Raw genomic sequence first — 24,360 nt, forward strand, 5'->3', positions numbered from 1 at the left:
TCTTATCTTTTCAATTCCAGTAAATACAAAATATGGTTCTAAAATTTTAACATGTCATTTGTCTATGAAAACAAATTAACTAGAATAAAATACTCAAGTACAATTATTTTTATCTTTAGCTTTACAGAATGTAATTAAAATATTGTTCAACAAAGTTAACTTAGGTTCTTATCTTTCCTATTCCCTTCAATGGTTATTTTATTCATTTCTAATATAGTTTGACTCGAGTGTTACTGGCTATATTTCACTTTCAGTAGAATTCATTGATGGCTACTTTTAGTACTTGCATGGTTTTATTTGTTTATATTTAATTCCCTAGTCCATTAGGAGTTACTGTATGGTACAAAGTATGAATCTAATTTGTCTCTTTACTGAATGGCTTTTCTGTTGGCTAAACATCATTTATGAAAGAAATCAATCTTTACTTCTGTTATTTGAGATACCCACTTTCTCATACTTTACATTTTCTTATGAACTTTGGTTATTTCTGATCTTTCTGTTCCATTCCCTCATCTGTTTTTCTATGTGTCACTACATTATAGTAATAGTAGAGATTCAACAGTATATTGAGGCTAAAACATTTTCTATTAATGTCTTATAAGGCTAGTTCCATGTCATATTTTCATTTGTTTTGTTTTTCCTTTCAGTTTTTCTGGCTTCTTTTTATTTATTTATTTATTTATTTATTTATTTATTTTTTGAGAGGGAGAGTAGGGGTGGGCGGGGAGAAAGAGAGGGAGAGAGAGAATCTTAAGCAGGCTCTGAGATCATCACCTGAGCCAGAGTCAAGAGTTGATTGCTTAACTGACTGGGCCACCCAGGTCCCCTATTTTTGCATTTTTTAACAATAATAAATTTAGCTCTCTAAAAAAAAAGATTCATAATACTTGTTTGTTTATTGGGATTGTGTTAAATTTGTAAATTAACTTTGAGAGAACTAACATCTTCATAACACTGAGTCATCTAATATGGGAACATGGGCTGTCTTTGCAATTCTTCATATTTATTTTGCATCTTTCAGGAATATTTTAAAGATTTACTCATACAGATTTTTCACATTTTAAAAATTGAGTCCTAAGTATTTAATCTTTTCCCTGATGTGAAGGGTAGTTTCTCAACTATAATGCCCTCTACTGGTTATTAGTTTTGTGTATCAATGTTATTGATTTATGAATGCTTATTTTATATCCTACTACCCTCATGCTGCTTTACTGACTTTTTTATGGTTTAAGCATTATCTGACTTTTCAAAATATGCTATCGTATCGTATATAAAGATAATTTTATTTTTTCTTTACCAATTCATATGCAACTAATTGATGTCTCTTATCTAATAGCATTTACTCATATCTCTAGTATAATATTGAGTAATAGTGGAGATTGTAGGTAACTTGGCCTTTTTCTAGATCTTAGTGGAAATGACTAATGTTTTGTCCTACAAAGATTTACATTAAGAAATTATCCCTCAACTTTCTTGATTTTGTTTTTATATTTTATATTTTTAGTTATGTATTTTTTGAATAAAATTTTTTTTAAGGATTTTATTTATTTATTTGTAAGAGAGAGAGAGAGCACAAGCAGGGAGAGCTGCAGGTGCAGAAGGAGAAGCAGACTCCCCACTGATCAGGGAGCCTGATGCCGGGCTTGATCCCAGGACCCTGAGATCATGATCAAGCCTAAGGCAGCCAATTAACCGACTTAGCCACCCAGGTGCCCCTTGATTTTGTTTTTAAATCAGGAAATTGGTATTAAAATTTGTCAAAGGCATTTTCTGTATTTCTGGAAATAGTTATGAATATTTTCCTCCTTAGATCTATTAATATGGTAAATAATATTATTTGAAACAATTTGCATCCTGGAGTAAAGCCTCCTTGGCCATGATGTAGTATATACTCAATGAGGTGTTGGATTCCATTTGCTAATGTACTATTTACTATTTTACATTGGTATTCATGAATGATATTCATGTTTCATTTTATATTTGAGTACTGTCTTCATCTTTCTTAGATATCTTTTTTATATTTGTTTCATGGTAGGGAGTTTTCATTTAGTCTCAAAGGTCTAGCAATTTATTGAGCTTTAGTGACAACTGGTCTTTGGAGATTTTATAGAATTCCATCGTAAAATCATCCAGGTCTCATGTTTTTTGGAAATAATCACCTTGTTTTCCTATGGAAATTGGTCTTTTTATACTTTATACTCTGTCAGGATGAATTTTGGTAATCTGTATTTCCTTAAGAAAAATGTCCCTTTTTTCTATATTTTCAAGTTTATTTGCAAAGAAGTCTTCAAAGTAGTCTCTTAGGATTTTAAAAAGTTTCTTCTGTTTCAAACTTTACTTCTGCTTTTGTAACTTCTTACTTTATATGTTGTATTATTACCCCCTTTTTTTGGCCAAGAAAATTAAAATAGTCTTTTCCTCTACTTTGTTAATATCTTCCAAAGCCCAGGATCCCATTTATTAATGAGTTCTACCATTTTTGTATTAACTTCCTCATAATTTCTACCTTGTCTTTATTACAACCTTCATTGTATTTCATTTTGTTTTACCTTATTTTGTTTTTCTAGTTTTTGACTTGGGAATTTAATGATTTCTTTTCACTCTAAGTTTTTGGCATGTTATCTGTGTTTCCTTGCTTCTTTTGTAGATTTTGCCTCATAAAAGTAGCTGCTTTGTTATTTGGTTTATAAATATCCTGTGTATTATCTTCATAGTGACTTGTGGCTTTAAACATTAAAAAGGAGACCTTAATTGTCATATCTAAAGCTTTTTGACTTAATTTATGCTTAAATTATGCTTCTTTTTCTTCTATTTCTTCAGTTCAATCAATTCTCTGGTCATTTCTTCCTATAAGTTTTTTTTCATGTGTGGGATGGGGAGAGGACATTTCTTTACTTATTTTCTGAATTTCTGATTCAAGGTTTTTTTTTTTTTTTCTTGTCCTCAAATGGTTGTTTGAACACTTTTGACTGTTTAGAGTATTGTCTTACAACTTTTTTATTTTTTGGGCTAGTATTTTTTGAAGAGATTTTCCATAGTTGATTTGTCCTGGGTCTTGATTTCTTATTTCTGCAACAATTTTGTATGGATCTCTTCCTTTTTTTCCCTACTGTGTTTCTAGTTTGCAAGTGTTTTTTAAGATTCCTAATTCATCGACATTCTTTTATGTCATTATAGCAAAGCCAGATACTTTAAATGAATTTGCTTTGTAGATGGTGCATATTTGTTTCATGCTAGGAGAGGAATGGTATGATTTCCAATTCACTGGTTCTCTTTTCTTGTAGGAGCATGAAATCCACCCCGCCTTTGCTTCATTTCCTACTCACCACCCAATTATTAAAGCCCACTTCTTTTTTCCCTTTTGACATTTTTTTTTCCACCCCAAAACTACTTATTTTGGAGACTGCTCTTTCACATCACATATATTGGTAGATCGCTTTCCTGTTAGTTCTTGTTCTGGCCATAGGACACATTTATTTATTTATTTATTTATTTATTTGAGAGAGAGCATGAGAGATAGAGAGCACGAGAGGGAAGAGGGTCAGAGGGAGAAGCAGACTCCCCGCTCAGCAGGGAGCCCGATGTGGGACTCGATCCCGGGACTCCAGGATCATGACCTGAGCCGAAGGCAGTCGCTTAACCACCTGAGCCACCCAGGGGCCCCATAGGACACATTTTAAACACTTTCAGATTCATGGCACACTTATTCTCTCCGCTTGTCCTCTTCCATCTACTTTTGGTAAGTAGCTCTCTTCTTTCTTCCTCTGTTTAGCTTAGTCTGCTTTGCTTACTACAAATTCTTGCATTAGAACAGAGATGAGAAAGAGCTTGAGAGATTTTTTGCCAGGATTTGGTGGTTTTGTTTTTTTATGTTTCTTTTACAGTTGTTTTAGAATTTGGGCATTCTCTGTCTTCAGGTTATGCTGAGGCCATAGTTTTTGGGTACTTGTATTTTTCCCTTTTTGTTGTTCTATATATTTTTGGAGGAAATATTAAGAGATGAAGACAAGAAATTTGTACAAATTTGCTCTAAACCTTTCTTTAGGCTTTCACAGTTTATTCCTTTATAATTACTTCTTGGATACATTGACTAGTTTAAGTGAATAATGCTTAATTTAAAAAACTAGGTTGTGTTCTGGGTATATTTTTGTTATTGATATCTAACAATTTGATTTTCCGCCAAGAACATACTCAAGTTAAATTGTTGCTCAAATAATCTATATATCAACTTTTTTGTATTTTTTATGTTTTTGTATTAAAAAATATCTAACTGAAACCATTAATTTTTCTATTTTTCTTAAGTCCATTCAGTTTTTGCTTAATACCCATAATGAAACTGTTTAGGTATGTACAAATTTAGGATTTTTATGACTTTTTATTGAATAGAAGTTTTATATTTGGATTTTGTTTACTTTATTATTAAGTATTACAATCTTTTTCTTTTAAATAAAGTGGTTAGTGCAGATAAATTTAAGATAAATATTGTATATATATATTTTAAATCTACTGTTTTTATATTTGTTTTGTTTTCCTAATCTGCTTAATCTGCTCTACACAGTTTTTTCTTCTCTATTCTTTCCCTCATTTGGATTCATCCATACTTATAGTTTTATTTTCTCTTTATAGTATCTTATTAAATATAAAATTATTTATCATTTTTAGTGATTAAAATGTGTATTCTTACTTTATTAGATTTAATCATAAGCCAATAACTTTATCACAATTCAAGGACATTTCAAGCCATTTACCACAGAAACTCTAGTCCTTTTTTGATATTATATCTATGTGTTTTTATGCTGTATTTTGAAATAACAAAATTATTTTAAAGTGTTTAAAAGTAATTAATGTTTACCAAGAAACTATTCCCTTTAGTATTCTTTCCTTTCTTCTTACTGTGTTTCCATTTAGAAAAATATTCCTCTCAGTATTTCTTCAGATTTACAGTATTGTAAATCTCATGGCAAAAAATTATTTCAGTTTTTATTGAAAATATTTTTTTTAAAGATTTTATTTATTTATTCATGAGAGACAGAGAGAGAGAGGCAGAGGCAGAGGGAGAAGCAGGCTCCCCGCTGAGCAGGGAGCCTGATGTGGGACTCGATCCCAGGACCCTAGGATCATGACCTGAGCCGAAGGCAGACGCTTAACTGACTGAGCCACCCAGGCGTCCCTTATTGAAAATATTTTTAATTCACCTTCATTTGAATGATATTTTCAATGAATATTTAAACTCAGGATAGCTGCTGTTTTCAAACTTTATAAACTTCACTCCATTGTCTTCTCAATTCTATTATTTCTGCTGAAAAAAAAACACTTTTCAACAACAATGTTGCTGTTTTAGAAATAAACTATTTTTTTAATCTCTGTTTGTAGGTTTTCTTTGTCTTTGGTTTTCTGCAGTTTTATATAAGGTTCCCAGACTTTTTTGTTGTGTTTTTGGTATTTGGGAGAACTTGCAGGATTTCTTGAATCTATTTGTTGGAATTTCTGATTGCTTTTGGAAAATTCTTCACCAATATTTCTTCAATTATTTTTTCTATCTCAATTTCTCTGTGACTCCAATTGCTGATGTTTGACTCTTTCCTATGTCCAGTATGTCTCATACACTTTTATATAATTTTCATTGTTTCTCTCTGTGTTTCATTCTCTTTTTTTATTATTGACCCCTTTTCTACTTTCATAATTCTTACTTGTAGTATTTGCATCTGATTTTTAAAGTATTTCAAGTATTTTATCAAATTTGCCATCTTTTCATCATTTTCTTATATATATTAACTGTAATTATTTTAAAGTCTGATAATCACAATATCTTGATCACTTGTGTGACTTTTTAAAAAATTTCTTTTTTGGGGCACCTGGGTGGCTCAGTCAGTTAAGTGTCTGCCTTTGGCTCAGGTCATGATCTCAGGGTTTTGGGATTGAGCCCTGCATCGGGCTCCCTGCTCAGTGGTGAGCCTGCTTCTCTCTCTCTCTCTCCCTCTGCTGCTCCCTCTGCTTGTGTTCTCTCTCTCTCTCTCTCTCTCTCTGTTAAATAAATAAATAAATAAATCTTTTTCTTTTTCATTTTCTCTCTTGGTTTAAGGTGAGTTACCTCTGTTTCATTTATGGTATGTTAATTTTTTATTAAATGCCAGTAGAGTATATTAAAAATAATGGAGATTTAGATGATGTTATTTCTTTCCAGAGAGGATTTTAATTTTGGTAGTAGAGTCAAGAAAGGAAATCACCTTCATTTGGCTCAAACTGGTGTATTTCCTTTTGTAAAACTTTCCTTTTTCCAGGGCATAACCATTTGAAGTCTCTCAACTGATAGCCTGAGGTTTGTACTAGGAAACCTTCTCCTTGATGGCCCCAGAGATGCCGGAAATAGCTGAAATCTCTCCATATTATTTTAGACGCCTAGCAGCTGATTTATATTTGGTTTCTTAGCATCATACTGTGCATATGCACAATTTAGGAATTAGCGAATACCTTGAGGTGGAATTTCATGGAGAATGTCTGATTGAATCCTCTCTTGTTCATTTTGTTGCAGAGAAGTCTTGGCTGTCTTGACAGCCCTGAACTCCAATTTTGTCTCTCCAGCCCAATGAGACAGATGCAAGTTCTAAGTCACTGTCCTTTTTTAATCACCATTTCTGTGCAGTAAAACAGCAAATGCACCAAAGGGGAAAAGTGGCCAGTATAATGCAGAGCTTACATCACTGCATTTACATTCTTTCCAGGAAATTGTTGTGTCAAATCCTGATTTTGTTAGCTGCTGTGTGATTCTTTCAATATTTTTTTTAATTTTAAATAAATCATATAGTCATGTTCATTGAGATGTTGATTTGATACCAATTATTTATCATAAGAAGCAGAAAACTGTACTTCCATTTTACTCATCATACTTCACTATTATTAGTTGATACTCTCTTTTCTTCCTGTAAATAAGATCCCTGAAATAGATCATCACCATATCCCTGGTCGCTAAAACAATGCCTGAAGCATAAATTTAAGGTTTCACTTACTGTTTGCTGAATGAATATTTGCTGAATAGAAGAAGCCAGTGTATATAATCTTTTTTATTCCATGTGTAGGTATTTTGACAGTTCTACCTCATCAATTTAGCATTTTAAAAACATTATTTCAGATCAAGATATGGACTTTCAAATTCCATGTACATCTGTGACATCATCACTTAGTTTAATAGTGTAGATTAAACATGACCTAAGAACCGTGATGATCGTAATGTGTATAGTAGCATTTTATTTGTGCTCCTCAGAGTATAGATAATGAATGCCTTACTTGTTGAGGTGCTCTTTGCAGGCATTCCTTTCTGTCCAAAATTTCATTAGCATTTTTATTCTTCACTGATGTTATGAAAACTTACATAATGAACTTACTGAAGACTTTTAAACTTAATAGCAAATTGACATTAAGGTTTTATAATTTTAGTAAATGTTGTATAATTCTAGTAAATTTTCAACTACTGTATGTTAAATCTTTTTCTATTTCTTAACAACCTTTTGGGTAGAGTCTATGGCTTTCCAAGCAGTTTTAGTGATTCATATACTTTGATCTAATCCAGGAATTAATATCTGAACAGAATTAATGTTATCACTCTCCCAGGACACAAGGTACACATGTGCCACCAGAGAGGGACTTGGTGGGGTGAGGAAGGGAGCAGATGTGATCTGTTCTTTTATTCAATCTGCTTAACTCTTCTAGGTTCCTAGTGATGGGAACACGTAGGAGATATGAAGAGGAATGGTCTTTGTGTTCATTTAATTGGGTGCAGTTGAAACTTTTGTCTTGTTAGTTTTCACTTCATTTCCGGCACACACCAACTGGCCCTTGATGTACTTTGAGAAGCAGTTGTATAAATAACAAGTTTTATGGGTAGGAGGGTAGGATTTTTTTTTGTTGTTTGTTCATAGGCATATTAACTGTTTACTTCCTTGACGTGCGAAATTGCGATGGTTCTATCTTCCACCTGCCTTAACTCCTTTCATCAACAAGATCACGCTCCTGGTGTACAACTTTCTTGTGTCAAAAAACTGGTGAGATCCCTCTAGCCCAGTCAGTTTCTTTCGATGTGAGTTATACTCACAAGAAATTAAAATATCCTAGACACACTGAAGAGTAGGTATGCAGACACTCCACTGCTTTTTTTTCTTTAGATCCCATCATTCCTTTCCACCTTTCTTCCCACTTTCTTCCCCCCCCCCCGGATCAGACACAGGAGCAGGAGCAGGTTGCTAAGTCTGCTGTCTAAAGAAATGTTTAACTATAGAAGGAGAAGCCCATCTTCTATTTTCCTAAGATGACATTTCCAATAATTAAATATATATATACTTGATTAAATATATGTATGGATTATATTACATTAAAATAGATTATTAAATATATATTAAAATTTTCATATGTATGTGTATTGAATACTTGATATTGGTTATCAGCTACTGACTACTTGAAATATGGTTAGTATGGCTAAGAGAATACATTTTTACTTTAATTAATTTCTATTTAAATTTAAGTAGGCATATGTACCTTGCATAGTAGCATTTTATCTGTTCATCTCAGAGCATACCTAATAAATGACTTAACTATTGAAGAGCTCTTTGTAGGCATTTTTTTCTATCCAAAATGTGGGTTAGTATCATTTCTGGTTTATTGTGTTGGTATCTATTGGCTAAAGTATTAGACTGCACTTAAGAACTTATTTATCCATATGTACCTTTTCATCCATACGTATCCATATGTAACCTGCAGAAGGAGATGGTGAGTGTTAGTTGACATTTCCTTGTAGCAAGGCCTGGGGAGAAGGATCCAAATGTGATATCTTTGGGTTGAGAAACCCCTCTGTCTATTCTAGGGCAAGAAAAACATATTAGTTATGGTTTTTTCAAAGTCTGTGTATTATAATGGTAACATATAAATCAGTGGGGCTATTTCTTTTTTTTTAAATGCCTATTCTGTTACAACAGAAAAGACTGTTAAACTTATGTTCCAGGATTAGAGATTTTAATTGACCTGAGTTAATTTTTAATTCACCTTAATTAATTAATTAATCTGAATTAATATACAAAAGTGACCCAGAAGCTACATAATCTGCTAAAGATATCTTAGAGCAATTTGAATATGTCATCTAAGAAAGCATGGTTAAAAACAATTATGAAATATTTTAAAAATCTGTTTTACTTTATATTTTCTGATTAAAAACTGATTACCCATTTCTACAGTTGGCTGTCTTCAGTTTTGCCTTAGCTACGTGGAAGCTGTGTGTGGAAACTTCATTGATCTCACTGCTTTCTTCTTTTTAAATTCTTTTTTGCTTCTTCTTACTGTTCTCTGCATTTTCTTTTAAGTTGCTTGGAATGTCCATTCTTATATTCATTCTCACTGAGAGTTTATCTTATATTCTGCTGAGATACTTAAAGCAAAGCACTTAGAATCACAATGCAGAAAGAGGCCTTGCAAAAATAATCCAGTGTCCTCTCTACCTGCCTTTCATCTATCAAAAATGTAATTTGCTAGGGTATTACGTTTTTTTCCGTCATTATGCTGTCACAAAAAAGACGATCTTTCATTTCCATGTGCGTTGAAGAATTAAACATAGTCTGTGCCCTCCTCCTAAAGATCATTTAATGGGCCTGGAATGACAATTTCCTTTTAGTCTCCTTTTTTATTTTTGAGTGGAAATCTGATGTTTTCTTTTTTAAGTATCACTAAAATCCTCCAATTGAACAAACTTTGTACTGAGAAAATCATAGAGCTAAGAAAATGTACTCACTCTACCAAGAAGCCTATATTTTAAGTGATTTCACCCACAAGTATTGTTCATAGTATGAATCGATAAAAGTGGTGATGAGTCATTATTAACGAACAATGACAGTTTTCTGTTGTTTTCCTCTGTGCTGTATATTTTGAAGCATGTAATCTCTAGCTGGGGTTTTAAAATTAATCTGAAATATTTTAGTTCCCTTTCAGGCTTATTCTTCCTCATGTTCTGGAAGTTTAAAGAGCTACATGAGGGGCAGCTGGGTGGCTCAGTCGGTTAAGCATCTGTCTTCAGCTCAGGTCATGATCCCAGGGTCCTGGGATCCAGCTCCGAGTCAGGCTCCCTGCTCAGTGGGAAGCCTGCTTCTCCCTCTCCCTCTCCCTGCCATTCTGCCTACTTGTGGTCTCTCTGCCAAACAAATAAATTAAAAACAAAACAAAACATACGAAGAACTAGATGGAATACTAGCAGCCCCAAGTTATAAAATAGGGTACATAATAACTAAGGAAATACTCATAGTTTGCAAATATACATTTATTAAGTTATCTATTGAATATCTTCATCAATAGCAATGATCTACATTGGACTCACTAATGTGATTCTTCTTTTGTCTTATCTCAGAGGAACGTGATTTCCGTTGCTCATGAAATATTTCAGTGTGGCTCATGCCCTAATGCAAAAGTTAATACTTTTCTAGTATTATATATTTGTCTCATGATTGGTTAAGGAAATATTGATATCAGGAAACCAGGATAGATCACTCATATCTAAAACTTTCTATACTATATGTGGGAAAAGTATGTCCTATAAATAAAAATGCCCCCAAGAATCATTTATTTCTCAGCATAGACAATGTTCAACCCTTATTATCATGTAATAAAGAGATGTTCAGTGTTTGTTGATTTATCAGATGAACTGAAAAAAATCTAATTAAATAAGTCTGGTACGTTGCACTTAATTGCTTATAACTGGCAATAAACATACTTACAAATGGAACTTACAAACCTATGTTTTTTTTTTAATTAATTGGCTTTCATAAAATTCATTCTGTAAATCTAGCTAAAACTAGCTTAATTATATGGTATTTATTGGCTTCAATTCATAGTCAAAAATAAATGGCAAACAATTAAAGCAAATCATCTCAGAAGTCATCCACCTAAGTTAAATTATAAAGCCTTCTATAAATCATATGACCTCTTATTTAAGAAATCTAATTGTTGGCTAGCAGACTGAATTATATTACCATGTATTGTATAGGTCTAGAGACCTATACTTTTGCATACTAAAACTATTTTTAACAAATCTTATTTACTTTTCTAGCTAAAACATATATATGTATATATATATGTATATATATATACATATGTATATATATATACACCATGTAATAAAATCTTTACTTGAGGAAAACCAAACTATGTAAATATTATTATGTTTTTCTAAGTGTCGTTTGTTTTTTAATTGCGAAGGATAAAATTAAATATTGTTATAAAATTATATAATCACTGTTTTTCAAAATAACTCAAGTTTTCCATTGAATTCTTGCTAGCATGGCAAATCTGCTAGGTTGGAAGTTTCCAAGACAGGGGACTTGGGGGTGGATAGAGACTCCAGGCAGGTTTAGCTATGTGTTAGAGGGGGAGGTGTGTCCTGCCAGGTCTAACATAATGTCTGAATTGTAAGAATGATAAATATTAGGCCAGAAATGGGAAGTCAGATAAAATTTAGAAAGGAGAACTGAGTAAGTGTTACTAAACATGCCACTTTATTGTAGAAACTTTCAATCTACTAGTAGGTTTTTCTGCTTTATTTTGTTTGCATCATTTCTGTATAAATCTCTCTGAGATATGATAGGTTTTCTTCTTGAAATCGTTTACTTCTTCTTGTCTACCTTGTGAACCCTTTATATTCACTCTTCAACAAGTATTTGCAAATTAGTAAATGAATTCTTTATATTTTATTTGGTGGGACAGGGGAAATAAAATAAACTATGTGAAAATATTTTTCATAGCAAACTAAAAACCATAATCCAGTATTATTGCAGGTATTCATTAATCGTGTCATTTGCTAAACACTTAAAAGGCTGGATCTGCACTACACATTTGATAGACTATAAAAATACTGATATACAATACATAGCATTTAAGACTAACTGGGAAAACACAAATGGTTATGTACAAAACACAATAGATGAAATCCATGGTGACATCTATACAATATACTCTGTGAAATTTAGATAAAAATACACTTAATTCTGGAGCCAGCATAAACAACCTAAAGGAATGTTGTTGATAGGGAAGAAAGAAGTAAGAACAAATATTTATGAAGCTCCTCATAAGAATCAGACCTGAAGGTGGATGCTTTACAGACATTATCTCCTTTAATCCTCATAACCATGCTTCAAATCCCATTGTGTGCTAGAACATCCTTTTGCTGGCTCACAATAGCTATTTATTAGATACTGTCCCAACTCTGTGTTCAGTGACTTCACATCTGTATCCTTAAATCAACCATTGTGGGAATATTTACCCATGGGTATCGGCAAAATCTACAAATCAGGGCTTCCCCACTATGGGAACAAGGCTGTTAAACAGTTACCAGCACATCATTGATAGGCGTTAAGTAGGATTGCATAATATTTAGGTTCTAATATCCATTCGAATTCTAAAACCCTATCATGTAGCAGAGAGCAAATTATCTAATAAATCTTATTGAATTAACTTCCTTAATTTTAGTGAAGGATTTAGATATTTATAACATTTTTAGGTTGTACATTAAAGTGTTTTTAGGGGTGCCTGGGTGACTCAGTTGGTTAAGCATCCAACTCTTGATTTCAGCTCAGGTCATGATCTTAGGGTCTGGGGTCAAGCCCTGAGTCAGGCTCCACACTGAGCACGGATTCTGCTTGGAATTCTCCTTCTCCCTCTCCTTCTGCCCCTCCCCTTGCTCATGCTCTCTCTCTCTCTCCCTCTAAAATAAAATTTAAAAAAATCTTTAAAAAACGTTTTTAGTTAAAAATGTTAACTTTTATGTACATAATTGATTTTTGAACTGAAAAGATATTTGTGTTTTTGTAGTGGGCGATGTTTCTTAATTTCCCAATGAGGAATATTTTATTATTTAAATGGTAAATGTTATTTATGAAGATTTATTTAAAGCTAAGATTTATTTAATACAACCTCTGATCTTATCTTTGACTATTCTCTGTGTTGGTATTTTGCAGTGAGGCCCACAGTAATTGAAACTGATGTTTATGTAAACAGCATTGGACCAGTTGATCCCATAAATATGGTGAGTGATGAATATTAAAAATAATTGTCTGCCATAGAGTTCTTGAGTATATACCCCAATAATAGAATGGATATGTGATGAATTCTTATAGCTTATCCTGAAATAGTTCAGGGCAACTGTGAAATGACTGTGTGCCAGGTTCAGGGATAGCACTAAAATATCCCATATCTAAGAATGTGTAACCTCTTACTCCAATGTGCTGTGTTGGTAGGAACTATGCTAGGGCATGAAAAATTATCACCTATCCATCACGCGTAGATCCCTGAAGAAATCTGGAGAGAGATAACCAGAAAGACTGAGGGGAAAATAGAGAAGGAAAAGGACTTGCTGGTAGAGTGGGGCATGCACAAGATCATGGAGGAATGCAACAACCTGATAAGATCAGGGGAACTTCCAGGGGTTTGATTAACACTGGAACATAAAGTGCAAGTAAGAGAGTGAGGCTGACAGAATGTCTATGGTCCTTATTAAGGAGGGTCTTCTCAGCCATAATAGGAAGTGTGTGTTATATGAATTGTATTCCCTTAGATCAGAGAAATGATGGAAACTTTTCATCAGGAGGGTATCATAGGTGAATTTATATTTTTAATAGATCACTTTCCAACAGTGTAGAAGACGGACAAGACCATTAAGAGGGTTAGAGACACGAGTTAAGAGGTCGCTGTAGTCTGGGCAATAGATCTTCTATTCTGAGGTAATCCCAAATTCATATTCTGAGATACTGGAGTTTAGGGCTTCAATATAGGAATTTTAGGGGGATACCAGTCAGCCCATAACACCATCCAAAGATAATTCTTAAAACTTTGCTGATTTTCTCTCTTACCTCATTTTTTTCATTAGTACAACAGTCAAATCATCCCTTTCTTATAGGTCTTAACCCCTTTTTTATCTGAATAGTCATCATGCCTAATAGTTGCCTGTGTCTGATGATTCCTACAGTATTACTGTCAGCCCCGTTTTATCTCTTAATATGACATTCACATGATTGTCATTAACTTTCACAGCTGCCTGCATTGACTACTGTACTGACAACATTTGGGCCACACCATAGCTGACATCTTTGTCTCCTTATTGCAAAGGAATAGGAATTGGCTGTGGAAATAAGTTGAATTTGAGAATCTGAAATGAGGAGCTCTCAGGAGAAAGTTAGAGCTGGAGCAAGTATTTGTCAGAAATTAGCTAAAGCTCTTAAGAGATGGGAACAATAGTCTTAAAGTAAAGAGAAGAAAAAAGGAATAAATATCAGACCTTAAGGAACACATACATATAAGGACCTGAGAGATGAAGCTGAGATGGTAAAAGAATCAACAAGGTTGGCAAGAAAATGGAGGCAAAACAGTGGCAAAGAAACCAAGGAAAAGGAAAGTTCCAATACCTTTTTGAGTACTGGCTCTGTCCCAATTGGATTCCTAAACAAACCGCTGATTTTTGTAAAGATAAAGCAATCTCTATGCCTGCGTGTATTAATTTAACATTATGCAAATATGAAATTTTATAAAGTAATAGATTACTAAAATGCTAATTTTCTTCTTAGGAGAATCTTACAATGTTTAGTTTCCAATTAACCAGTGCTTAAAGAAGACAAGCCCATTAGAGCTTATGGGCATCTACATTTTCTGAATTGTATATGTTTATGTTTAGTCTTGGGTTCTTGTTTTTAATTTGAATGAATTCATTTTTAAAAAATGTGGTCATTAAAATAGAGAGAAATAGTATTCAAGGCTGTATTTATATTCCAGAGATACTTTGACAAGAATGGCTACTGAGAAACTTCTATGATGATCTTCCTGTATAAAAGTTTCATGGTATTAAAGATTTAGTTTTCCCAGGAGGGCAAAGTACATACTTATAACCTTGGCCAATGATAGTTTTTTAAAAAGCTAATTAAATGAAATTGCTATTAAAACTGGTGATACTAAAGCACATACAAGAAAAGAAGACATAGAATACTTGATAGTGTTTATTAAAAGAGAAACATTGTCGTACTGGGGATTAATAAGGAGCGGTTTACATAGAAGACTGTTTTAACTAAACAATGCAGGAAAATTAGAATTCAGTTTTCATAAAATGAACAACATTGTTTTGCATATGAGTGTAATCAAGCAAGCAGATTTGAGTGTAATTAAGCAACCAAGAGGATAGGTTTCCCCTTCCCTCCTTAACAATTCATACAATTTAAGTTACTGGTAAGGAACAAAATTAATATATTAGCTTAATGGTTTTATTTTTTTTTAATTAGCCAAAATTTGGCTTCATGAAAAATGGTTATTTATTTTTAAGACTGGCTACATAAAATAATATCTCTTTAGATTGCTGGTAAGACCTAAAACAACATTATTCTATTATAAGATATGCTTTTCCTTACCTTTTTTCAGGGTTAGATTAATGACTTCAATCGTGGTATCACTATAAAAAAATAGGGTATTCAATAATTGAACATTGAACAAATGTATAATTTAGTCAATAAATAGGTTAATTCTATAGTTTACATTTTGAGAATTTAAATTCAAAATGAGTAACAGATGCACTAATGAGGACTGAACAAGAATAAAGTAATTTGGATAGAGGCTGTTCAACTATGTGTGCTGTAGAGTTATGTATGAGCACTGAGAAATGTATAGAATTGCTGAATAACTCTCGTATACACCTGAAACTAATATAACACTGTATCTTAACTATACTGGAATTAAAATTTTTAAAAAGTTAATAAAAAACAATCTTAAATATAAACAGAACAAAAATATACAATCAGAACTGAAGGCAAAAAAAAATGTTAATAGAGGTTATTAGCCTGGAATTAAAATGTTTTTTAACTTCCTAATTTTGGGGGCTTTGGAGAAATTATGTGATTTTACTCTTTTGGATAAGTGTCTTAGGATAATAAAACAATAGCAGCTTATCCTCTGACTAGCTAATATAGCGTTTAAAGGGCATAATAATTCTCTGAATCAAGTCAAAATCAATAAGACATCTAGGGAATCCAAGATGAAATTATGGGCAACTAAGGAGGCTAAACACAGGGGAATAAGGGGGCACCTGGGTGGCTCAGTCGGTTAAGAGTCTGATTTCGGCTCAGGTCATGATCTTGGGATCCTGGGATTGAGCCCTAAGGCAGGCTTCCTGATAGGCAGGGAGTCTGCTTGTCCCTCTTCCTCTGCCCTCCCTCCCAGCTCGTGCTCACTCTCTCTGTCCCTCTGTCTCTCTCAAATAAATAAATAAAAATCCTTATATATAAAAAACACAAGGGGAATAAGTACAGAAACAGTGATACATGAAAATTCCTGGTATAGCTTTGAGGGAAAGGCCAAGCAGGCTCTGCACAAGGTGGTAGAAAAAGCACCAGGCCATTGGGTAGGCATACACCATTACCTCCCTGGAAGACACACTGACCATTGTCACTGCGGACCACTCCCATGTCTTCATCTTTGGCAAGTACACCCCCCTGGCAACTCTATCTTTGGCCCCCATGGTAAGTGATACAGACAAGAAATCCTTCACTGCCATCCTATATGGCAATGGGCCTGGCTCCAAGGTGGTAGGCCATGAGCGAGAGAATGTCTCCATGGTGGACTACGCTCACAGCAATTACCAGGTGCAGTCTCCCATGCCCATGTGCCCTGAGACCTATGACAGAGAGGACGTAGCCATCTTTGCCAAGGGTCCCATGGCGCACCTGCTGCATGGCATCCAGGGCAGAACTACATTCCCCCACGTGATGGCTTACATGGCCTACATCAGTGCCAACCATGACCACTGTGCCTTGGCCAGCTTAGCAGGCGGTGCGTCCCCAGGCCCCCTGTTTATTCAGCTAGCCCTGCTCCCCTTGGGCATCCTTTTCCAAGGGTCCAGGGCCTGGGCACCCACCAACCTATGGCAGATGTCCAGCCTTCCTCTTTCAGCACTGCCCACAGCCTGGGAGCCCACACCTCAATGGCCAGGTGGGTGGGGGTTTTCATAGTCTCTACAGCTGCCAGAAATAGGAAGACCCAGGAAACCAAAGACAGCTGCCTGCCTCACTCTTCTCTGGAATCTTCCACTGAGGCCAGACCAGTGCCTGGCCTCCAACCTCTGCTCCCTCCCTGCTGTCCTTTTGGCCAACACAGTAGGTTTCTCATGGGTAGGTGGAGAACATAGACTGCAGAAATTCCCAAAGCATCTTATTTTTCTTGCAAACATATTTTCCAAACCTGGAGGCCCTGGAGCTTCCATGGAACATTCTGGATCTAACCTTTCCACTCCCTTCTCCTCTGGAACCATCAGGCCCCACATGCTCATGTCCCTACCTGCAGAGGAGACCAAATTCTTCTCTGCAGGATGGGGGTTTGCTCCTTCACTCATTCCAAGGCCTTCCAGGCCTCCCATAAAGTGAACTCCTTGGAATGGCCATCCCCAGGGTGGCAGGGCTGGGAAGAGCAGCCTGGAGGGACAGACACTTCCCAGCTCTCAATATGCATGCCCACTCCTCTCTGAAGTGAGACTCCTGTTTGGAAGGCCAAATTTCTTTTTCTCTTTTTGGTGTTGGTTAAAAGGGAACACAAAACATTTAAACAGAACTTCCCCCGCCAAAAAAAAAAAAACAAAACAAAACCCTTTCTGAATATTTCTGGCAATAAAAAATAAGAAAATTACAGGTATAATTTGGACATGGGTTTACTTATAGAAACTGGTACACCCTTATTTAGTCCAATATTAAGAGATTACTGATATGAGCACTTGGAAAGCATGGGCCCAGAGAGAGAAGCAAACTCAACGACATAGATGCATCTAGAGGGTGTTATTCTAAGCAAAATACGTCAGTCAGAGAAAGATAAATACCATGTGATTTCACTCATATGTGGAATTGAAGAAACAAAACCAATGAGCAAAGGGGGGAGAAAAGGAGAGGTAGAGAGTGAAAGGCAAACCAAGACACAGACTCTTAGCTGTAGAGAACAAACTGATGGTTATCAGAGAGGAGGGGGAGGGAGGATGGGTGAAATAGGTGACCGGCACCAGGTGTTGTACAGAAATGATGAATCACTCTGTTGTACACTTAAAACAAATATTACACTGTATGTTAACTAGCTGGAATTTAAATCAAAACTTAAAAAAAGAATGAGGTCCCGGTTGATGTCTGAAGAACTCACTTTATATCATTCTAGCTGCCCGAGTGATACATCACACAGTCCTAGAGTGTAGAGCTGAAGCTGACTAGACCCTTCCTGCATTAAACTGCGATTGGTCTTGGTAATGGAGGCAGAGCAGAGGAACCAGGGCACGAGTTATGTGGAGCACAACTTAGAAAGTAGCTGGGGCACCAGCTGGGCTGGACTCCAAAATCACCACTGGCTGGAGATGTCTACAAGACCGTCAGCAGGACACAAACGCTTAAGTAAACTTAGCAAAAACCAGATGCTTTCTTCATGGCTAGTGTAGGTATATTTAAAAATAATCCCCCTTTTCAGACTCCTTTTACCAGAAAAGGAAAATCCAAATCTTCCCTATAAAAGAAAAACAAAACACTCTTTAAAAAAAAATACATTTATTTGAGAGAGAGAGAGAGAGAGAGAGAGAGTGCTCGCGCATGTGTGCAGATGCACATGCACAAGCCGGGGGAGGGGCAGGCAGAAGGAGAAGCAGGCTCCCCGCTGAGCGAAGAGCCCCATGTGGGGCTGATCCCAGGATCCTGGGACCCTATTTTGAGCTGAAGTCAGATGTTTAATGACTGAGCCACTGAAGCGTCCCAAAACAAAACATTCTTAAACAAAAGTATATGTAACATTACAAAAGTCATAAACATGATTCATTATGGAGTGGAAATAAAGGATTTTCCCAGCAATCAAATTTTGTTCCATTCATTTAAATGGATCAGCCAAGTATCAAATGTGTGTGTGTGTGTGGGGGGGGGGTGATGGTGAGGGGGGTATAGTTAATAATGTCCGTGCAAATGGTGAGGGCTGACTTTTAAGTCTTTTTCTTTACTTTATCTTATCACTCATTTTTGATAATAAACTCTCCAGACATATAACTTGTGTTTAAACATTCTAGATATATTGAGAAAGCTGGTGCCCACACAGAGATTTTTTTCAAGAATTTCTTACACTGCAAGACACACATTTTTTTCAGTGTTTCATGCAAATGGTGCTCATGGTCAACTGGTTTCTCTACCTCTTTCTCTGTCGTTCTCTCTCTTTTGTGTCCCTGCTGCTTCTTGATTCAAGGAGTTAATGAATTAGGCATAGCTTCTACATATCAAAAAAACCCTGTTTATTCCTTTTATTATATTAACAGGAATTAGTCACTCCTTGCCAAGTACATTAAGTTGAGGAATTATGAAACAGCAAAAACATAGAATATATATATATATATTTATATATACACTTTTGTATCTGGATAATTGACCTGGATATGCTAATGGAGGGAAGACAAAGGGTTTTTGTTTTCTTGGCTGTGATAAATTAAAGTACTTGAAGAAATGCATTTATATTTAATGATTTTAAGTTTATTTGCTTGGTTTGTACAATATTTTAAGGCTTGTTTCCATGGATTTAATTTTTTTTATTTCTGCATTATGTTAATTTTGTTGGCCTTAGATACTCTAAAATCTATTTCTCTTCATAAGCTTCATCTTAAAAAAACATAAAATTTACGTACTTTTTGATTCAACACTAGCAGAGATAAAATTAAAATTTATAAACGAGTGAGTGTTATTTTCATCTCTATGCTTCTTTGAACCAGTATGCTCATTTGCCCCATAAATAGGAAGTTAAAGTTCTAAAATTAAGGAAATTAAATTAACCTCTGAATCTCCAAAACTTATTAAAATAATTTTATTATTTCTTGATGTACACAAATTCATTTTAATTTTTATTTTGTGGTTTTGTTTGTCTTATATTTATTTACTACCTGTATTGTGACAGTTGGTGTATTGGCTGCTAAGTTATAAAAGACAGGACCTCCTTCCTTCAGAGAGGCATAAAACCTAATGGGGAAGATGGCTAAAAAATACAGATCATATCAAAACAGAAGGGGAAGTGCCAGGAAGAATGCAGTGTATGAGCCCATACTTATTTTAAGTTACAAATGGTGACCCTATGTTTTTTTTTTCTTAAAAAAAAAACCCATAAAAATTGTTTTTTTTCTTCTTATACAAGAAATACATGTCCAATATGGGAAAATTAGAAATTCCACTTAGGCCAAAGGAAAAAAATTTAGATTATAATTATTCAGTGTAACCATTGTTACTATCATTTTAATATCTTTATGTACATAGTTTTACCAAATGCTATAATATTACACATATTGTTTTATAACTTTGTATCTTTCCATTTATTATATCATGACTGTTATTCCACTTAATTACTTTTTTAAAAATGTCATTAAATATCACATAATATTAGGGGATGTATTTGTACCATAATATACTAATAATCCATTATTTAACAATTGGAATGTTTCCAATTTGTTGTGATTAAAAGTAATGTTATCAAAATCCTTTGGCCACCCATAATTATTTCCTTAGAATATGTGTATAAACACCTCTGAGATCTCTGATACATCTTGGTCAGATTTTGGAGGTATCTATTTTGAATTCTTTTCTAATGATATGCCTCAAGGTAGAGAGTCCCGGGTTAGTTACAATTTGAGTCCTTTATGAATTAGTAAATATAGAATGTTGTAGAATGAGCCCATACTACTTGGTAGATCTGGCCTCAGGCTAGGCTTAAAAGAGAAAGTTCTGGCAGAATGAGGGTCTAGAGAGTTGTTTCAACTCGTGACTTTCATACATGTGATTAATAGCTGGTTTTAGCCTTGTTTTCTTCCCAGCTGCTCTAAGTCACTATTTCATTTATTATATTTGACTCAGAGATACCTCTTGTTTCCTCCTCTTTTACCCCTTTGTTTGAAATTGAATTATTTGGGTTTTATGGTACCTACCAAGGACTTTCAATACTGAACCCAAAGTTAATAGGCAACAACTTAAATTGTTTTGTATCTCAATATAAAATTTATTTATAGAAGGAGAGTGACAAGTGCTAATGCTTTGCTAATAATATAAAAACATTACAAAACAATAAATGTCTAAGAAAAGGCAGTTTTGCACATGTGGTGGTACTTCGACATGGCCTAAGGTAACTTCAAAGGGTTAATATTTCATGCTTTTAGAAGGCTACATTCTAAAATTGTGTAGAGGTACATATTTTAGTTGAATGTTAAAAACCAAACTTTTCTTAAATACACACACACACACACACACACACAAAGTTCTCATATGCTGATCAATAAAGGGAGCTTATATTTAGAGAGATGGCAGCCCACATGGTTCATTTTGAGGGAATGCTACATAAATTTTCCCATCTGTAGATACCGACTGCAAAAGGTGTTTGAATGCCCTAAGGTTCACAGTTAGAGATCTATTATTCTGTACAGCAAGGATCTCTCTCTCTCTTTTACTTTCTTCTTTTATTCTTTTTGTTTTTTGTTTTTTTTGCTATGCCAAAAACTAGTGGATATAGTATATAAATGGATTGAGGAAAGGATAGAATCTTGTCAAAAACTTCCCAACCTTTATAACCCAAACTATATATAAGAAAATAATATTTTTTTTCTTTATAAGAAAAATCTGAATTCTCTGTCATCACTCCAGGAGATTCTGATTCAGTAATTCATGACAGGGATCTGGAATTATAATGTTGAAATGCTCTTCAAAGACTTCTAGTCAACCAAGTTTGGCGGCCGTTGCCTGAAGCCATTTTCAACAATCAATTTAGCGGAAATTAAGTGGGATTAAATGAAAGTAACAAAAACACATAGAGCTCAAAGTAATTTTATGGGGAAGGGTCATTGAAAAACATCATGTTCATTTTAGCCTTTATCATTGCTTATGTTTAAACATTTTTTTTAAGAATTTATTTATTTATTTGACAGAGAGAGACACAGCGAGAGAGGGAACACAAGCAGGGGGAGTGGGAGAGGGAGAAGCAGGCTTCCCGCCGAGCAGGGAGCCCGATGCGGGGCTCAATCGCAGGACCCTGGGATCATGACCTGAGCCGAAAGCAGACGCTTAATGACTGAGCCACCCAGGCGCCCCATGTTTAAAACATTTTTAAAATTAATTTCTAACCTTTTATAACATTCTCATGATCAACAATGTTTTCACGATCACCAGGCTTTAGAGCTCAGGATGATTATAATAACCATCTTGCCTCTTGTCCTCATTTTTCAGTGAGACAGAATAAGTGACTTGGTCAGCATTATATTGTAGAAAGTCACAGATTTGGAACTATGGTAGGATTTCCTGATTCCATCCAACCAGTGTTCTTTACACTACATCACAACTTCTCACTACAATACCCTCTTTTGAGGTATCCAGAATCATTTTGTTGATTATCTGACATCTATTTAAAATTGTGCATATAATTAAAATACAGTGCCTTATCTCTTATTCAGTATGTTATTTTTGTATTTTTCAGTGGAAATGATTTTAATAAAATACTAACGTTTTAGGCCTAGATTGGTAGTTAATCTGAACAAACATCATTTGCTCTGCAATTTAATTAAAATGTGAAGGAGAAAGAACTTGTTTAAATGTCTTGACATTTGATGTTTTGCTATTATGGAAATTATGACAAATATCTATAATGGAAATTCTGCAAATTGTGTGCTAAACCTTGGATTTTCTCATAAGAACACTCAGCTTTCTGGTATGCACATGATATTCAAACTACTGAGGTAAACACTGGCAATCAGTGCTTCTAAAGCAGTACAAACAATGCCATTCTAGCAGCAGACTGGCAGTGTCAGAAAATTCATTTTCTGCCTTAAGAATATGGACAATGGAAAGAATCTATAAAGTGGTAATTAATATAAATAATTTAAAACCTGAGGCATGCAGATTCTCTCTAAATATATCATTTCCAAATATAATGTTTCATCTTGCTTAGATAGGAAGACTAATTTTAACAGCAAGAAATTTTTTTCAGCTTTATTGATGTATAATTGACAAATAAAAATTGTATATATTTAAGGTATACCACTTGATGTTTTGATATACATACACCTTGTGATCACCATAATCGAGCTAATTAACGTATCCATCACCTCACATAGTTACCTTTTTTTTTTCTTTTTCTCTGTGTGTGTGTTTGTGGTGAGAGCTCTTGAGATTTTTCCTTTTATTTTTAAGATTTTACTTATTTACTTGAGAGAGAGAGACTGAGCAGGAGAGAGAAAGAGAGAGAGAATCTGAAGCAGGTTCCACTCTGAGTAAGGAGCCCAATGCGGGGCCCGATCCCACAACCGCAAGAACATGACCTGAGCTGAAACCAAGAGTCAGGTGCTTAACTGACTGAGCCACCCAGGCATCCCGAGATCTATCCTCTTAACAAATGTCAATATACAAATATAGAGGAATATATTTTTAATACAGTGTAACTACAGATGCAGGAATAGTTGTCACACTCAGACCACAGAGCAAAGAATCTAGCTGTCTAGCACTGAACCAATCAACAGTAAATGTTGCCCATGTAGATGGAACACAGATGGTTCATTGGTGATAGGGCTTCTCTAGGAAGCAGAGTCCTCCCTTGAATATCAATCATCTGTTGCAGAGAATCCCTTACCATGTTTTTAATGGTAATGAAGATGATTTCTTTCCAGATGTCATGCTGTGTATTTATAGGTTCCTCCTTTAGAATGTAACATTCTCTCACATGTTGCAGAGGTAACAGTATTTGTATAACTCCAGTTTAGATCATAGACCTATGTAACTATGAACTCAGGCATGAATTTATGAGATTTTGGCCTAATTCTTGAAGATTAATTCAAATGCATTATAGACACCAGGGATTAAAATATATGTATCGTCCATTTATCCCATAAACAACTATTTATTATCTTTTATATGCCAGACACTATTTTTAAGAGTTGAGGTTACAGGTCTGATACTGCTTTTCATTTGCTTATTCATTTGTTTTGTTTTTTAGATTCCACAAATAAGTGAAATCATATGGTATTTGTCTTTCTCTGTCTGGTTTATTTCACTTAGCATACCTTCTAGATCCATCCATATTGTCACAAATGGCAAGATTTCATCGTTTTTATGACTGAGTAATATTCCATAGTGTGTGTGTATATATACACGTATCCCATATCTTCATTATCCATTCATCTATCAGTGGACACTTGAGCTGCTTCCATATCTTGGCTATTGTAAATAATGCTGCAATAAGCATAGGGGTGTATATATCTTTTCAAATTAGTGTTTTTATTATTTTTGAGTAAATATCCAGTAGTGGAATTATTGGATCATATTGTATTTCTATTTTTAA

At 34.5% G+C, this 24,360-nt stretch overlaps 1 protein-coding gene across 1 annotated transcript in view; it reads left to right on the forward strand.

Annotated features, from left to right (window-relative positions):
* Positions 1-24,360, forward strand: part of GABRG1 (gamma-aminobutyric acid type A receptor subunit gamma1) — an 80,446-nt gene that overhangs the window by 24,007 nt on the left and 32,079 nt on the right. The window contains exon 3 of the mRNA XM_028092548.2: positions 12,984-13,051. Coding sequence (XP_027948349.1) covers positions 12,984-13,051 — 68 coding nt within the window. The remainder of the gene's footprint in view (positions 1-12,983; positions 13,052-24,360) is intronic.

Source organism: Eumetopias jubatus, unplaced genomic scaffold, assembly GCF_037043125.1.
Source record: "Eumetopias jubatus isolate StellerSeaLion01/CBP00866 unplaced genomic scaffold, mEumJub1_p1.0 scaffold_2, whole genome shotgun sequence".
Taxonomy (NCBI): domain Eukaryota; kingdom Metazoa; phylum Chordata; class Mammalia; order Carnivora; family Otariidae; genus Eumetopias; species Eumetopias jubatus.